The 15,847-nt window shown below is 39.3% G+C and overlaps 1 protein-coding gene across 3 annotated transcripts in view; it reads left to right on the plus strand.

Moving 5' to 3' along the window:
- Positions 1-15,847, plus strand: part of ELOVL5 (ELOVL fatty acid elongase 5) — a 68,373-nt gene that overhangs the window by 34,313 nt on the left and 18,213 nt on the right. For all 3 annotated transcript variants that reach the window (XM_015600608.2, XM_006926434.3, XM_015600609.2), the window contains 2 exons: positions 8,509-8,574; positions 11,570-11,757. In XM_015600608.2, coding sequence (XP_015456094.1) covers positions 8,509-8,574; positions 11,570-11,757 — 254 coding nt within the window. The remainder of the gene's footprint in view (positions 1-8,508; positions 8,575-11,569; positions 11,758-15,847) is intronic.

A 15,847-nucleotide genomic window follows, 5' to 3' on the forward strand; every position in this document is an offset into this window, starting at 1 on the left:
TTTAAGAAAGATATATGTTGTGGGTGTGTAGTATTGCTTTGGTATTTGTTTCTTTCACACCTTGTAAAATGCCTTCTCTAAACAGGAGTAGAATATCTTTGTTAGCATTCCAGATCACTAGTGTGGAAGAGGACCTTTTCTCTGAGGAAATACCTTCTGTAACTGGGATTTAGTCTATGTTGTAGTCCATGTTTTAAGAAGCTGCCATTGTGGGTTTATGGGTGTCAATGCTTGACATTGTTTTCCCTCTTTTTTATTTTATAATAGCAGGTATGTTGGCTCATAGTATCACCAACAGATAATTATTGTACACATAGAACAAATTGGAGTACTTGCTCTTGAAGGATTTGGGCTTTATCTGAGGAGGTACCGAGTGCATTCTCGTAATACCTTGAAAACATAATCCAGGTTTTCTAAAAATTGAAGTTGCTGTATGCTAACTGAGTTGTCCAGACAGTGAAGCTACAAGAGGAGGCCAAGGGGGAAAGCCGTTGTAACATCTCATCTGGGCCTGGGACAAGGGGAGGAATGACCACAGATGATTCATTTAAGATCAAAGACACTGGGGTGATTCTTCACTGCTTTAGAAGAATGTCCTTCTCCAGGAATGGTTAAAGTAGTACTTTTTAATTAACTAGTGGCAACCAAGGTGTGGGAGGTACGGGCTTCTTTTTTAACCTGCCTAATCTTATTTTTGTATATGGTAACACTAAGTTTTGCAACATTTAAAATTCTCCTCCCTCCGCTGCAAGCTGTCCATGATACCAGAATGAGGTTGTTCAGCCTTCTTTAACTACAGAGCTAACCTGTAGCAGTACTTTATAGTGCATATCAATGCCCTAATTTTGTATTTACTTACCTGAGACCCCCAATAGGGCTATGTCTTTTTCTACATATACAATGTATGATAAAATGACTCATCAGAATATTAACAAGAGTTATGCCCTTAGAATGGAGGTTAGCAAGTATGGGAATCCTAATTGGTGGGGGCGCGGACAGAAGAATAAGCATAGATTCCTGGACCGTCAGAATGACAGTTCCACTGTTGATGTGGCAGATACTTCTCTCCAGCCAGGATTTTATGTGGAGTCATTTATTTAAATGCCGGCACTCTAAAGGAATTCTGTTGTCAATTTACTTTCTTATCTGAGAGCATGTTAGTACTTAGATATTCTTTCTCTTATGGCAGGGGTCCCTAACCGCCTCCCCCGCTCCGCCCGCCCCGGCCCCCACTGTAGCCCTGGAATGGTACTTGTCTGTAGCCAGTGAGGAAGGGGCCGCACAGCAGGAGGTGAGTGGCAGGCAAGGATATGAAGCTTCATCTGTATTTGCAGCTGTTCCCCAGCGCTAGCATCACCACCTCAGCTCCACCTCAGATCATCATGCATTAGATTCTCATAGGAGCACCGGTCCCTGGTGCCAGAAAGGTTGGAGACTGTTGCCCTATGGTCTTTATGACAGTGTTTTATATTTTAACATTTCTGAGCAAGGTGTGGTTGGTTATTTTCCTCCTCATTCCTGAGCTGATTTTCTCCAACCTGGAGAAACCTTTTTAAATTTGAGAAGCAGTATCGTGACTGCCAAGTTAAAGTGCCATTTAATTTTTTTGTGTTATTGGCAGCCAATCTGAAGAATGTTCCCATGCCTCTTAACACAAGTTGAATGTTAAAAGGGATGAATGTGTAGGAGAGCAAAGAAAATGGAGGGAAATTTCATCATGACCCCTTGTCTCTTATAGGGCTAGCTCAATTGACTTATTTTTAGATGAACTGTGACCATTCAAAAAATAAATAAAACGGGATGTGATGAGGAAGTCATGCTGAACAGTAGGTAAACGTCTGTAATAAACATGTTTTTAAACCAGAAGCAACACGACTTGACTGATTTCACAGGAAAGGGGGCCTTCAAAGCAAGCTGACTACTTCCTGCTGCCATTGCCTTAGCAAAAAAAAACAAGGCTTGACCCCAAATATCTTTACTGCTAAGGATCTTTAAAGTCAGCAAAAAGCCTAGTTGTGGGTTTAAGAAATTAACTTTCTGTACTATAATAATTTTTTTTTAAATCTTGGTATCTTTTAAAACAGATTTGCTTTAAGATCCCAGTAGTTTTCATTTGCAGAGTAGCTTTTTTTCTCCTGCTCCAGATGTAAATGGCCCAAGTGATTATTAGCATTTGCATTTTTACTGAGGCAGGTAGGTTCATCTTGAGAACTGTAATGGAAGCAACTTTCTGTGCCACGTCTCATTAACCCCAGCAGCCTTCTTGCATTGATACCCCACCCCCATACTCTCACATTTTGTTGTCCCTCTTGGGAGCCAAATGGAAAAGGATGGGGGGGCGGGGGACTAGTTTTCTGGAAAGCTTATTGTAGTATCTTTTTTCAGACAGGCCTCTAGCAAACTCTGTTTGATATTAGATCAAACTGAACACTGATGCTTATTTAACCTCACACAGATGATTCACCTGGGCATACTGCTCCTGCAGAGAGCTAACAGATGGATTTTCTTCATGAGCACTGCTCTCTTTAGGGGATTTGGTTTTTGCCCTTTGTGTTTTGCTTGCGTCAGTATTTCCAGGTTTCTGTATCTTGTGCTATGGTAGTTTCAGTGTTTCTCTAGAATTCAGGCCCCAGGCTCACTTAAATCCTAAAACTCAGTCCTTGTCGCAGGGCATATTCTTGGCACATGTACAGTACTTACTCTAAGTGATGGTGTGCTGAACTCTGCCACATCCACTTTTAATATAGGGTAATTAATTTATAGAGAATGACCAGCCCCAATTAATTTTTTTCTTTAGATACGGTGATGCACAATTATAATACAGTTGCGTGGTTACCGAAGACACTCTTGAATTTGATAGTGGGAAGTGGCTTTCAACTATGAGTGTCTTTTGGAAAATATGCATAAAAGAGGAATTCTTTAAAATCTGTTCTAATTTATATACCTGTCTCTGTTTCCTACCCTTATCCTGTTTTCACAGTTATCATTTTCTGTATATGGCCCTTGAATTAGTGAGTGAATAGCTTTTGGATACTCTCATGGTTGGAAATTTTTTTTAATGGATCCTGTTATTCTCTGTCATGACATGTAATGCTGGGAAGCCCCATAGGTTGAGTGAGTGTCACAGACTTCTGGTTAAATTAAAGAAGGGGAAGCCATGCTTGGCTTATCGTCAATGTGGTCTGGTTCCTGGAAGGTGCTGAACAACCCCTGTTCCTATGGGGAACCAGCCAGACCAAAGAATGACTTATTCTTTTGTTGCGTTTAGGACCAAATCTCTTCCACGGGCCCAGTGCCTGGGCTTGGTCCCTGCTAGTACAATTGTACAGAGCAGCTGTGATCCCACATGGCCCAGCTTGCCCAAGCTGCATGTAGAATGACTCAGATTATAGAGAAGTGATGTCACTGGTCCACATGCAGCTTGGAAGATGAGGAACTGTAGCAGTCAGGCAGGCTCTGCAGCCCTGGCATAGTGGTTGGACATCTTGTACAAAGTGGGTCATGCTGTTCCCATGATTCCAGATCAATAGGCTAAAGGTTTTGCAGGGCCCCATGCCTCCCCTTCCTTCAGAGATGTACAAAAGATTATAGCTCAGCGCACAGGCCACTCAGCAAATACCTAACTCATTCAGTGGGGCAGGCCGGCCTAGCAGTGAAGAATTCATTTGCTGAGACCTTTTGTACTGTTCCTGTGGCACAAGTAGATAGGCTCAGCAAGAGAGATGAGAAGGAAAAGGGCATGGTGCTGGCAGGTGAGCTCCAGCTTGGAGGCTGAGGGCATGGTGACAGTGAGAGCATTTAAAGATTGGCACCTTCTTCTTTTCCCAGCCTGTTGGCCACATTGCTCTCTGCATGTTGTGCCATGTGATTGATGTCTGTGAACTACTGCTGAGTGAGGTCTGGGCGCCAGGCAGGGAGTGGAGCATGGGCCTCCGGAGTGGCTGCCTGCCCTCTACCCCTGGCCTGGGCTGTGATCCTTGAACATGCCACACAACCCTCACCATAAGGCTACTGCACTCACCTGGTTCTCTAACTGAGATGCCCTTTCTCTTGATAGACAGGTGGCTTGCTCTCTCAACCTGCTCTGCTCCGTTGTCACCTTCTCAGGGCAACATTCTCTAACTACATTTTCCAAAGTAAATTCCCACTCTGTGATCCCACCCTCTTTACCCCACTTTATTTATTTATTTACTTACTTACTTACTTACTTACTTACTTATTTTTGCCAATGGTACTGTATATAACTTATTTTATATGTGTGTGTTTCTACCCCGGCCTAGAACTTTTGTTCCCTCAGGGCCTTAGTGCCTGGCACCCACTGTGTGGTATGAATGAAAAAATGAATGCATGGTAGCGGTAGCAAGGGATGCTAAACTTGTGCCTGGCTAGACAGAAACATGACGTTGTACAGAGTAAATGATGAAAATAAACCTTTGGTAAAGATGTTTCTTGGTAACCTGTGTAAAAGCAAACAACCCTGTCTAAGAAGGTTGTAGTACATGTCTAGTCGTGGGCATAGTATGAGGAGTTTGGGGAAAACCTTTAACATGGCAGGGTCCAGCACAGAACCAGGCCTGTGATTAACAGATCAGGACTCTACTGATAAGGAGCCTGTGTTCTAGGGGCCATCTCTGCCCATCTTTCCTCCCTTTTCAACATAGACATTTAAAGCATAACAAACAACTCTGAAAATTATGGTGGTTATTTTCCTCATATGTCTTTAGAGAATATTTTGCTAGTTGTTTTATATATTCCTGAGTTTGATTGTGAAAGGTTCTGCAAACCTAAGAGAAGAATTCTCAAGCTGAGAAGAAATGCAATCTAAGAACAGATATGCCATTACTGACAAAATCACCGTGTGCTTTTGTAGAGAAGATGGCCCATGTTAGAAAGACGAAGCAGCGCTCCTGTGCCTGCCAGCTTCTGCGGGGCCTCTGTTCAAGCTGGGTTTAGACTTGGATTATTCAGGACAGATGGCTTGTAATAGAATTTTTTTGGTATCTCCAAATACTAAATTCTGCACTCTTTGGTAGCCTGCTGCTGAGTTCAGTTCACTTGGACTGAAATTTTACCGTATGTTTAATCAAGCTGCTTTTCTGTTGCAATGATGTTAGCCTAGATTCTCAAGTTCAACTTTGTCCTAGGCGTTGTCCTCATAATAATAGGTCATTTATACCAATTCCTAAGCTTCCTTTTTTTCTAAGTCCACTAATGTTCTCCCACCTCCCCCCTGCCTCAACTCCATCCCACAGGTCTGTTTCCTATCATTTTTAAACATTTCTTTACTCTTGTTTCCAGATTTTCCACATCCTCTTTACATGAAAACCAAAACTGGTTACAGCTCTCTGAAAGGCCTCTTAGTTAAAAATTATGATTCTCTTACTGCTTTTGTCAGGGATATTCCTGATGTTAGATACCAGAATACTGTTATTTGAATATTATTTTTATAACTTGATATGAAGCATGTATATATAGCTTGTTTTTTAACATGCATCATTCTAACATCTACTCGTTTGCAAACAATTTTGTATTTCTTTTACGCATCTGGCTGCTTTCCCTGTCGTGAAAGTCTAGTTTGTTCTAGGTCTCCGGGTATGCTCCTTTGTGTTTATTCCAGTTCAGCAATTTTTTGTACACAATAGGTGTTTGATATTTATGTATTCGATGAGATGTTCATTTTAGCCTTGTCTTTCATGTTTAGTTAATGTCTTATACTGACAAGTTCCTCTCTCCTGGCAAGTTAACTCCCTCAGCTTTGTTGCTGTCCCCCTGGGGTATGTTGTAGGTTGTCACTACGAACGTGGGCTCACCGATGGCGTTTAGTAGTTGGAGCCAGGGACAGAATGTCAGCAGTAGCCCTGTTGAAAAGCCCTGGCAGCCACACATGGTAGTATTCATTATGGGGTTGAACCTGTGGCAGACACATGGTGGGAAACATTTATTGCGAGCTTACTGCATGCCAGGCACTGTCCTGAGGATCTATGTGTATTAAATCATTTGACCTTCTTAACAACCTTTGAGGCAATTACTTTACTATTTCTCCCATTTTACAGATAGGAGGTTAAATAATTTTTCCAAAGTCACATTGCTAGTAAGTAGAAAAAATAGGTTTCAAACCCAAATTGTCTGATGAAGAGCCCAGCATTGAGCTACTTTATCACCTGCTAGCCTATTATGCCTCTATACCTGCTTTCAGCTCTTTTGTCCTTATTACCTGGTTGTTAAACCGATTAATACTCTGTATACTCATCCAGTAAGAGCAGGGTCTAAATTAAAATGTCTTGGAAGAAGGTAAATCTATCCTTAGTGGACACCTTGGACAGCTGTCCATCAGTAATTCTTTCAGTAGTCATGGTGTTTACAACCTTGTTCCTCCTTGAGCCAAGTCTTTTTATTTTCTTTTGATTTGAGTGCAAGTGTCCTCCATATTCATGCCCTACTATCCATCACAGATGAATTTAAATTGTGTCAGAGTGATTTAGATTTCACAAAAACATAAAGGTTGTATTCCAAAACTTGTATTTTTCTGGATGATTTTCAATAGATGATGAAAAAATAGTTAAGGTTAAATTATTTTTTAACTGCAGGACGACTTCTAATAGCCTTTAATAAATACAACAATTCTTATTTAAGGATAGAATCCTTTTTAAGAGGAGTTCTGTTGAGGAATGTAAAGTTCAACCGACTCTCTGCAAGATTTTGTAGAATTTCTGTCCCCTGAAAAAGTTCAACCTGGAGGAAGATAATGGCTCAGGACAAGAATGGTCTTAGGGATGTTGTGTTAAAAATCCATTTACTTTTTGAATTTCAGAAGTGACCTAACAGTGTGGTTGTATAACTATTGAGGGACAAAGTGACATATCTAATTGTTGGCAATTGGACATGTAGGAGCTGGTACCTTCTTGGTTTCCAGTCACAGACTGAGGGAGTCATATCCTCCCCCAGGGTGAGACATAGATATCAGGATAGAACACTGGTGGCTACTGCTTTCAGTGTCATTGATGGCTCTATCTTTCTCTGTCTCACAATTGGACTGGGCTGGATTGACTCATTTCTAACTACCAGAGCCCACTGGGTAATTTCATGGATAAACTATAAAGTAGAAGTTTATCCATGCATTAGACAAAGAATACATATGCTTCAGTGTGGCGAGCCAAGGAAGAGAAGTAGCATTAAATGATTAATAGCTTAGTTAATAAAACTAATTTTTGCCTTTGCTCTTGGAGGGTAAAATATTTATGATTATTTCTGTAAGAGTAAAGTTGAAAATGTATGCCTCCTAACGTTAATATAGAAAATCTAGTCAGTACACATATGAAAAAATGCCTAGCTATCCTATAAATGTATATCTTAAATAGGAGGGAAATGTTGGGGTTTATAAAATCTTAGAAGATAGAAATAGATGGATAACTATTGATATACTACCCTCAAGATATTTTATTAAGTGAAAACAACCAAGTAATATATGGCAGGTCCTCCAGTAACATCATTTCATTATAATGTTGATGAGATGCTGAACTTAACTCTTGTTTATGTCAGTTAGCCTCTGGTAAAAACAGTTTCATTTATATGTTGTTCTGCCACAATTCCAAGAACCTATTGACAACGGTAAGTAAGAACTTACTATATATACACTTTTCAGTATAACAGTGTTTTTTTAAGTTTTTTTTTTTTTTTACTATGAGCCTCACACAATAGGAATATATTTTACATTATAGCTGAGTACATCATACTTATAAATATGATACAGTAACAGTAAAAGTTTATGAGACAATATTCATTCTCACTCTGATTATTATGATCAGTTTATTATTTTTATTGCCAAGTTGACTTGATCATCTAATGGGTGATCTACATCTACAGTTCACAACTGTAAAAACACCCATTTGGCATGACCTTTAGTGCTCAAAAAAAAAAATCTTTGGAAGTATACCCAGCAAATATTGTCATTAGGTTCTTTCTGACGGTGAGGCTTTAGGGATTGTGTTTGGAGGGAAGTGATGAAATTTTTTTTTAACCGTGTCATTTCATTTTTAATATGAGTTTTTTACTATGGGTGTGAAATATAATGAACAAAAGTAACAAGCGGAGGAAACCGTCTTTTCACTGAGGCATTCCTTCCTGTGATACAGCTTTTCCTGTCTGTGTCTTAGCTCAGGCTTTGGTTCTTGCCCAGGTGGAATCGGCTCCTGTCTGCCACCTTTCAGTCCAGTTCCACTCTTCTCCTCACTGAGATTTCAGCTTCACAGAAAGAGTTTTTATGGAACCAAGAAAAGAAGTTCAGACTGGCACTTTGTTTATAAAGTGAATTCACAGGATTGTGTGTTTCCTTTTGATTTTCATATTAGAACTAGCACGTGTTACTTTTGTGAGTTTAAAAAAAAAATTTGTTCTAACATGAGTAATTTAACCTTTGAAAAGAATTTGTTCTTGTTCTTTTATGAAAAAAAATACTGTGTAAGAAGCATTTTTGAGTGGCGATTAATCAATGTCTTTTTTTCTCAACAGGTTTTAAAATGGAAAATTTTGATGCATCACTTAGTACCTATTTCAAGGCACTGCTAGGCCCCCGAGGTAAGGTGGTTTTTGGTTTTGCTCACTTTTTCCCTACCCTCACCATAGCCACTTGTAAATATTGCATGATGAGATTCTAGAAAACATTAGCATTTTCTGTGATGACTCATGCTTTGTCCTGGATAACAAGGGGCTTGGAGAAGTCCTCTGACTGTTATTGAACTGGTGCAGTGTTCCCCTGGCTGTTGCAACTGAGACACAGCTCGCTTAGGCTGGAGATAAAGCTTGTAGCCTGAGTATGCCACAGATCTCTCCACTATCACCAGTATGTTTTCCTCAATTCTTGTCAGTCTCCAGCTGAAACTGGCTTCCAAAATGCCCTGCTGCAATGAGTTTGAAACGCTCCCTTTTTTATCATTTTAGGGCTTTTTAATGTTCTTTCATGTTCTAGCATGTCAACAAGTAAATATATATACCTGGATTCACTTATACTCCTCTTAGTCGTTTATTATCTCGTAGGAAGTAAATCAGCTCTGTATTACCTTCCTTTAATGTCATCTATAATGTCTCTTACTGTCTTATCTATAAAGAAGAAACTTTTCAGGTTCACAGAAAGATTCACAGAAAAACTCTAAGAGGCTTTTAAACAGATCTTTTAAAAGATTTTCAGTCTCATGATTTTTAAAATACATAAGAAAGCAACAAAAGGCTCTTTATTTGTATGGCAAAGATGAAATACGTGTGATGCCATCTGTGGTAATAGTGAGGATGTGGATGTGGAGAGTCTAAATTGGTATAACCTCTCTGGTAGGTAATTGCGTCCTTTGTTGAAATTAAAATGCACGTGCCCTTTGACTTAGCTATTTGACTCTTAAGAATTTATCCTAGAACTGACCTTGGTCAGTGATGCTACTTACAGCATTGCTTTCAAAACTGGTAATAATCTAGATGCCTGTCAATAGGGGACAGGTTAAATAAATTTATGTAGAGCTAGTGGAAAAGAATAATATAGATCCATCTGTATGTGCTTGTGTTGGGATGATGCCCCCCAAATTCAATTTTAAACAGCTGAAACAATAATAAAAACTACTAGCCTGTATTGTAAGATTAAGCAACTCCTGAATTATTAAGGGGCTCAATGTCGTTAACCAAGGACTCTTGTCATTTTCTCCTTTGCATCCTTAGTATATCAGTAGCTCTGAATAGGTCCCTTCCCCCACACAACTTTTCATGGTTACAGGTTGGCTACAGCAGCCCCAGGCAGCACCCTCAGAGGAAGAGGAAGAAATCAGCTCATTTGCGTGGGTTTAAGAACAAGGAAATTCTTGCCCAGAGACCTTGACTAGCTGTCATCTCCTCAAAGCTCAGTGGTCATACTTGCTTCACATATCTGAACCAGTCACCAGAGAGTGGGTTAGGATAACCATGATTTGGCTAGATTCCTGAGGATTTCTTGCCTGGGGCTGGAGATGGGGCCAGTTCCCAGGAAGTGCTAGGCATTGTGGAAGGAAGTTGGATACTTGCTGATAATGAAAGATAAAGATCTGTTATAAAATTTTAAAAGCAAGGTACAAACAGAGCTCTACATAAAAGGAAATGGGAGGTTTTTGTGTGTATATATATTGTGTTTGTGATATATAACGGACACATAAACATCTGATGTTAGTTGTTAAGTGGGAACTTGTTCTCTCAGAATTGACAGCTAAGGCCCAGAGCTGAGTACAAAAGGTGTTAAGAGTCCCCTGGTTAAGTTCACTGGGACCAGCCACTTCCCTGAAAGACTTCTGAGAACCCGCAGTTCAGCAGAACCGGCAGTAACCCTCTACCAGCCTAGCACAACTAGTGGGAGAGGGTGGAGGTCATCTCCCTCTAGAGCCAAGGGAAGAAAGCCATGAGAAAAACATGGAGAGGATTTAGGGTGTCTGCAAGAAAGGAGACTGACAGTAGGTTCTCCAAGTAACATATGCTTTACTTAACCTATGCTTGTCCTACGAAGTCAAGGGAAAAAGCATCAGAGAGAGTAGCGAGATGGTTCAGCTATGAGGTCAAAGAAGGGGCAAAGGCTGTCCCCCACTAGCTGCTACTTCTCAGAAGATAAAGGAAGTGAAACCTGCATGTGCCCCTGAGCTCCAGAGTAGGAGGCCTTGGAGGGTAGATAAGATTGAGGAGCTACAGGTTTGAGGAGTTCACATAACAGAATGCAGAGGGGAACATGCTTCAGAGGTGGCTTCTTAGGAGTCAGCCAGAGGAGGAAGTTGAATCTTGCAGAGGGCAGGTAACACCTAGGGGATCTGGCTGCCAGAAAGTTTACCCCCATCTAAGGGGAAGGCTGTCAGATTGATGCTAGCAGCTACTTGGAACTAATTTTCCTTTTCCTCATTATTCCTACTTTGGAAAGGGATGAGAGCAGGCGATGTCTCCTACACCAGTAGGTCCCTTGAGTTAGTGTAGCTTCTCCCTCAAGCTTCAACTCCTTACCTGGTTCCTTAATACCTTACATAGTCATTTATCTAATCGTCACTGCTTCACCCTCACAAAAAAAAATTGTCCCTATGCTGTCGACCATTGCACTCATAGCAGATGCTGCCTATCTATTCATTGACTATCATTAAGCTGGCTAAACGGCACATTTTCTCTAAGTCTGCACGTGCTGGGAGGACTTCAAGGTTCAAAGACTGCCATTTCTAGGGTTTCATTATCCCATGAATAATTTAACAAATCTGGTTAATAAATCCAGTTAATGGAAAATTTAGCTTTCCCCTTTTTTTCCCGTAAGATTTGTTGGAAAAGATTTTTTAAATTTACTCTTTATTAATGCACTTAGCAAAAATCATGAGTAATATACACATTGTTGTTCAGAACATGTAACAAGGAGAGCATGTAAGAAGGAGCTTCACTTTGTATGATATAGATTGAAAACTCCTGCTGCTTCTTCTGTTGATTCTAGGTAACTATTATAAAATTGTGGTTAGAAAAAATATTTTTTAACGTTTGAAAAATGTGGTGATTTTTATATCTAACTTACTAATCACTAATGTCTTTTATTATTTTCCAGACACCAGAGTAAAAGGATGGTTCCTTCTGGACAATTATATACCTACTTTTATCTGTTCCATCATATATTTACTAATTGTGTGGCTGGGACCAAAATACATGAAGAACAGGCAGCCGTTCTCTTGCCGGGGGATTTTAGTGGTGTATAACCTTGGACTCACATTGCTGTCACTTTATATGTTCTATGAGGTAGGTCAGAGGTTAACATGGGTTTGCTTCCCCTCACTTAACTTTATTCATATCACAGTTCTGAATTGTGTCTCTAAATGAAGAAAGGTAGCTGGGTGGAATGGGGAGAAAACTAGAAGAGCAAGGACATTAATGCACTTTGGGTATGCTTTAAAATTTATTTTTTCAAAATACTAGAGTTTGTGCAACTATGCCTTCTAGACTAACATAGAAAAGCCTTTGCTATTGATTCTTTTTTTACGTTTCGTATTGTATTCAGAGTTAAAATAAATATTTTGGAAATACTCTTATACAAGCAAAATACAGATTAGAAAATGAACAAAACACGAAAAACAGATTTGTGAGCATTTTATTATTAAGTGTTTAATAAAATGATTCCCGTTTGGGGTAGAGAGGAAGGAAGTGAGTGGTACTTGTGTTTTTACATTTGTGGTAAGTCAGCCTCTCTATCCTGATCTGATAACTGTAAATAGCTTTGAGATTTGACAAGTTATTTTTCAAAAACTAAGAAGAGTGGATAGTGAGATCTGTGTTTAGGGTTTGAATGGCCTGTGTAAGTTCAGGCCCAGTTGTTTCTTCTGTATAACTGGAATATTGAAAACCACATTTGATGATCTCAAAAGCAAATGTTGTAGCTTAAATAAAAATGAAAGAATCAATACTATGTCCTCCCTGTTTTGCACAATACTGTAATATGGCCTTTGAAGCTGAAGGTGGGGAGGGAAGCTGCCCTCCTGTGGTAAGCACAGTCTGTGTGCATTTTTAGGGGAAGGACTCTACCTTTCAGGCTTACAATACCAAACTATTGCTAGTCTCTGGGATGGAGAATTAAGCCATACATAAAATGAACGCTTTAAGCAGTCCTACTTAGGTTTTTAACCTTTTATTGTGGCTTTAATTCTCCAACGAGTAGTAAAGAAGATAAGGGGAAATGGGGAAGGAGAGAGATCAATATGAATCTTAAAATTAATATTTAGAAGAATGAATAAATTTTCCGTCAGCCTCAGGCTATGATGATGTGGCTGTGTATGAGGGTGGATAGGGTTGTACAAGCTTTTGGAAAACATTGTATTTGATTGTCAGAGGTATTGCAGCTATGGGAGAGCTGTGTCTTATTCTCCCACATACATTTCATAAACCGCAGTAGAGGTTTTGTGACTAGAATGGTAGATGCTACTATCTTAACTTTTATGCTTGACACTCTAAAATGCTTACAGCTCCTTTTTTGCTTTTTTTTTTCTGTCCTATTCTAGAACGAAGGCAGTTTAATTAGCCTCCAAAGTGGATATGGCAGGACTGGAGGCAGGGGCAGTACACAGGAGTGACTCCTGGGCCCAGCATTGTGCACATCTGTGTTCAAGGGACAAATTGAGGCAAGCTGTCAGGTTTTTCAGAGTGAACTGTTTACTTTCCCTTAATTGATAGGTGATATAGCCATTTCCTTTAAAAAGCTTTTATAGAGTTTATTATTACACATAGCAATATTCTAGAGGAAAAATATTTAAGATTATTTAATCTTATAGAACTTAAGCATCTGCCTTGTATGTTTCTCAAGCCCTAAAGATCTAGCTAGCTATAACTACATAATTTAACCTTTCAGGTAATTTCTTGGTAAAGAGAGGACAAAAACTATATGAATCGCTGCTATCTATCTATCTATCTATCTATCTATCTATCTATCTATCTATATAACTATATATATATGAATGAGTAAATTTAAGGGTTCTGAAAGCATTATAATAAGCAGTACAAATTGTCTTCAGCTTGGTGAGAACAATAGAAAGCATTGAGCAATGCCTAAGCACTGAATATAGAGATTTAAGAACTATACAGAGAAGGAAAATAACATTTTTAACTCACAATTTAGAGTACATAGAGATGTAATACATAAGGGGGCAATAATTGCTTAAATTAAGTTGATAAACTCTACCCAGATCAGATATATCTGAGTCAAAAATAAGCTGTGGTACTTCAAGTTAAATAATATTTACATTTGATGTTTCTGACTTTTTTTCTTGTACTTACATAAACTCATCGGTAATACCATTACAAGATATCGTTTGTCAAGTTTTTAATTTCATTTTAGCTACTAGTTTTTCTTTTTTTTACTTAGCATTTATACTCTAGTGAGTACTAAAACATGGGAGGGCAGTCATGGAGTTGCACAACAACAAACTAAGGTTTTCATGGAGCCCAGTTGGGCCCCTCATTTTCAAAGAAATGTCCATAGTTGGAGTCATATGCCTGTGGTCACACAATTGGCACAGTCATGATTATTAGTTTTTATTTACCCTCCTGCTTATCTACATATTTGGATCTGTGAAGAGTTTTTAAAACAAATATGTAGTCACTGATTTTTTTGTTTATTTAATCCTGTGGCATGCAGTCACGGCTGCTGTGGCAAGTTCTAGGTTAAGACAAATAAAATTAATTGTAACTAAAGGACACAAGGAGAAATATTGAAAGAAGGAAGGTAAAAAGAAAAGTGGGGAGAGTAGCTGAAACTTTAAAATTGCTAGAAGAAAAAAAGTAAATAAACAACATGTTTAAAATTGTGTAACTGAGTTTAAAATGTAGAAAGAACACAGGCTTGTTCGTAGTTTATGCTATTAGTAGGAAGAAAACTAAAAGGAGAGATATGGCATTACTTCTAATTATCTCGGTTATTTAGTGTTTATTTTCTGGACAAAGGTCATAGATCCCTGATTAGAAGTATATTTGAACAGTGGGATGTTTTAGATTGAAAGTTTATGATTTTATGGCAAGACTTTTAGCTTTTGCTTGTTAAATTAGGTGTTGTCTAAGATCACAGTCGATCGTGAAGGCTCAGAAATAAAATTTCGGATTATAGAAGAGAGAACTTAGTTTGCATTAAGCTTTGTAAAACTGCCCTCAGAGTAAACATAAAAATCTTGCGTTCCTTTCTATCCCCAGAGATTTAGGGCATATTTCATTTGAATAGATAACCCACTGTTTTTTCTAACTATCCCCTTGTTCCCAAGCCCCAGATTGGGAATCCACATCCACCCGTCACAAAATTGTGGCTTTTCCTCATTGTGCAGCATATACCTAGGCTGGACTCCACTTTTCCCTGGCTCACCAGCAAGCTCTTTGAGCTGTTTCTGACTCCTTTGTGTTAATACATCAATCATGGGGTTCCCACTTAGGCAGCTGCTCTGTCCTGGTGTGGAACCATTTTGGTGTGTCCGCTCTTCTCTTCTGTGCCTCTGGCTCTTACCACTCTAAGCAGAGAGGATCTAGTGCCTCTGTTTTTATGGTCCAAGAGGGAATGTCCCTGTTGATCAGCTTGCTCCCATGCACTGATCTGGGGACTCATCAGTAGCTTCTGGGGAAAACCAGGTTGCTATTGCACAGTCCCATGTGGCTTTGTACTGAGCCAACTCCTCGCCCGTTTCCTCAGGAGGAGATACTTTGAGCCTTCTTAGCCTGTCCATTATGCCCAGCTCTATTCAAGCCCGCCAGCACCACACTCTCATTCTGTGTTCTCTACCCCCTTAAAAACTCTCTCTTCCTTTCTGACCTAAGTCTATCTTGGTTTAACTACCTGAATCTTACTTTTGAGGACACTATGCAGGATTCAGCTCCTCAGTGAAGTCGTGAGAGGACTTAGCTCCAGAACAGTGATTTTCCAGCATAGTTTGCCTCCCTATTCCCAAGGAACAGGACACATTCCTTTCCTTTAAGTGCTCTGGTGAATATGCCCTCTAGCATCTTCTCACTGAAATCACTGGCTCACAGGATGGCTGTCATTATAATGTATCTTCCACATTTTTTTTCTCCATCGTTAGTGTCTTCCACCAAATGTGTCCCCAGTATTAGGATAGAAAAAAGCAAAGCCAGAACCAAGGTTGTACTTTATTTAACAAAGATGAATCACAGATTACAAACAAGGTTATTTATTGAGTCTTTGCTTATGTTTATTCCCTTGCATTTAGAACAGTGTCGTGAATGTGAGAGAATTCTCTCAAACATTTAGCACATTTAAAATGTAATTTTAAAACAATGATTGGCAGTTAACTACATGGATAGATGGATCTGGATTGGCATAGATCCAAAACTTATTCTCTTT

The sequence above is a fragment of the Pteropus alecto genome, unplaced genomic scaffold, assembly GCF_000325575.1.
Source record: "Pteropus alecto unplaced genomic scaffold, ASM32557v1 scaffold7, whole genome shotgun sequence".
NCBI classification, from domain to species: Eukaryota; Metazoa; Chordata; class Mammalia; order Chiroptera; family Pteropodidae; genus Pteropus; species Pteropus alecto.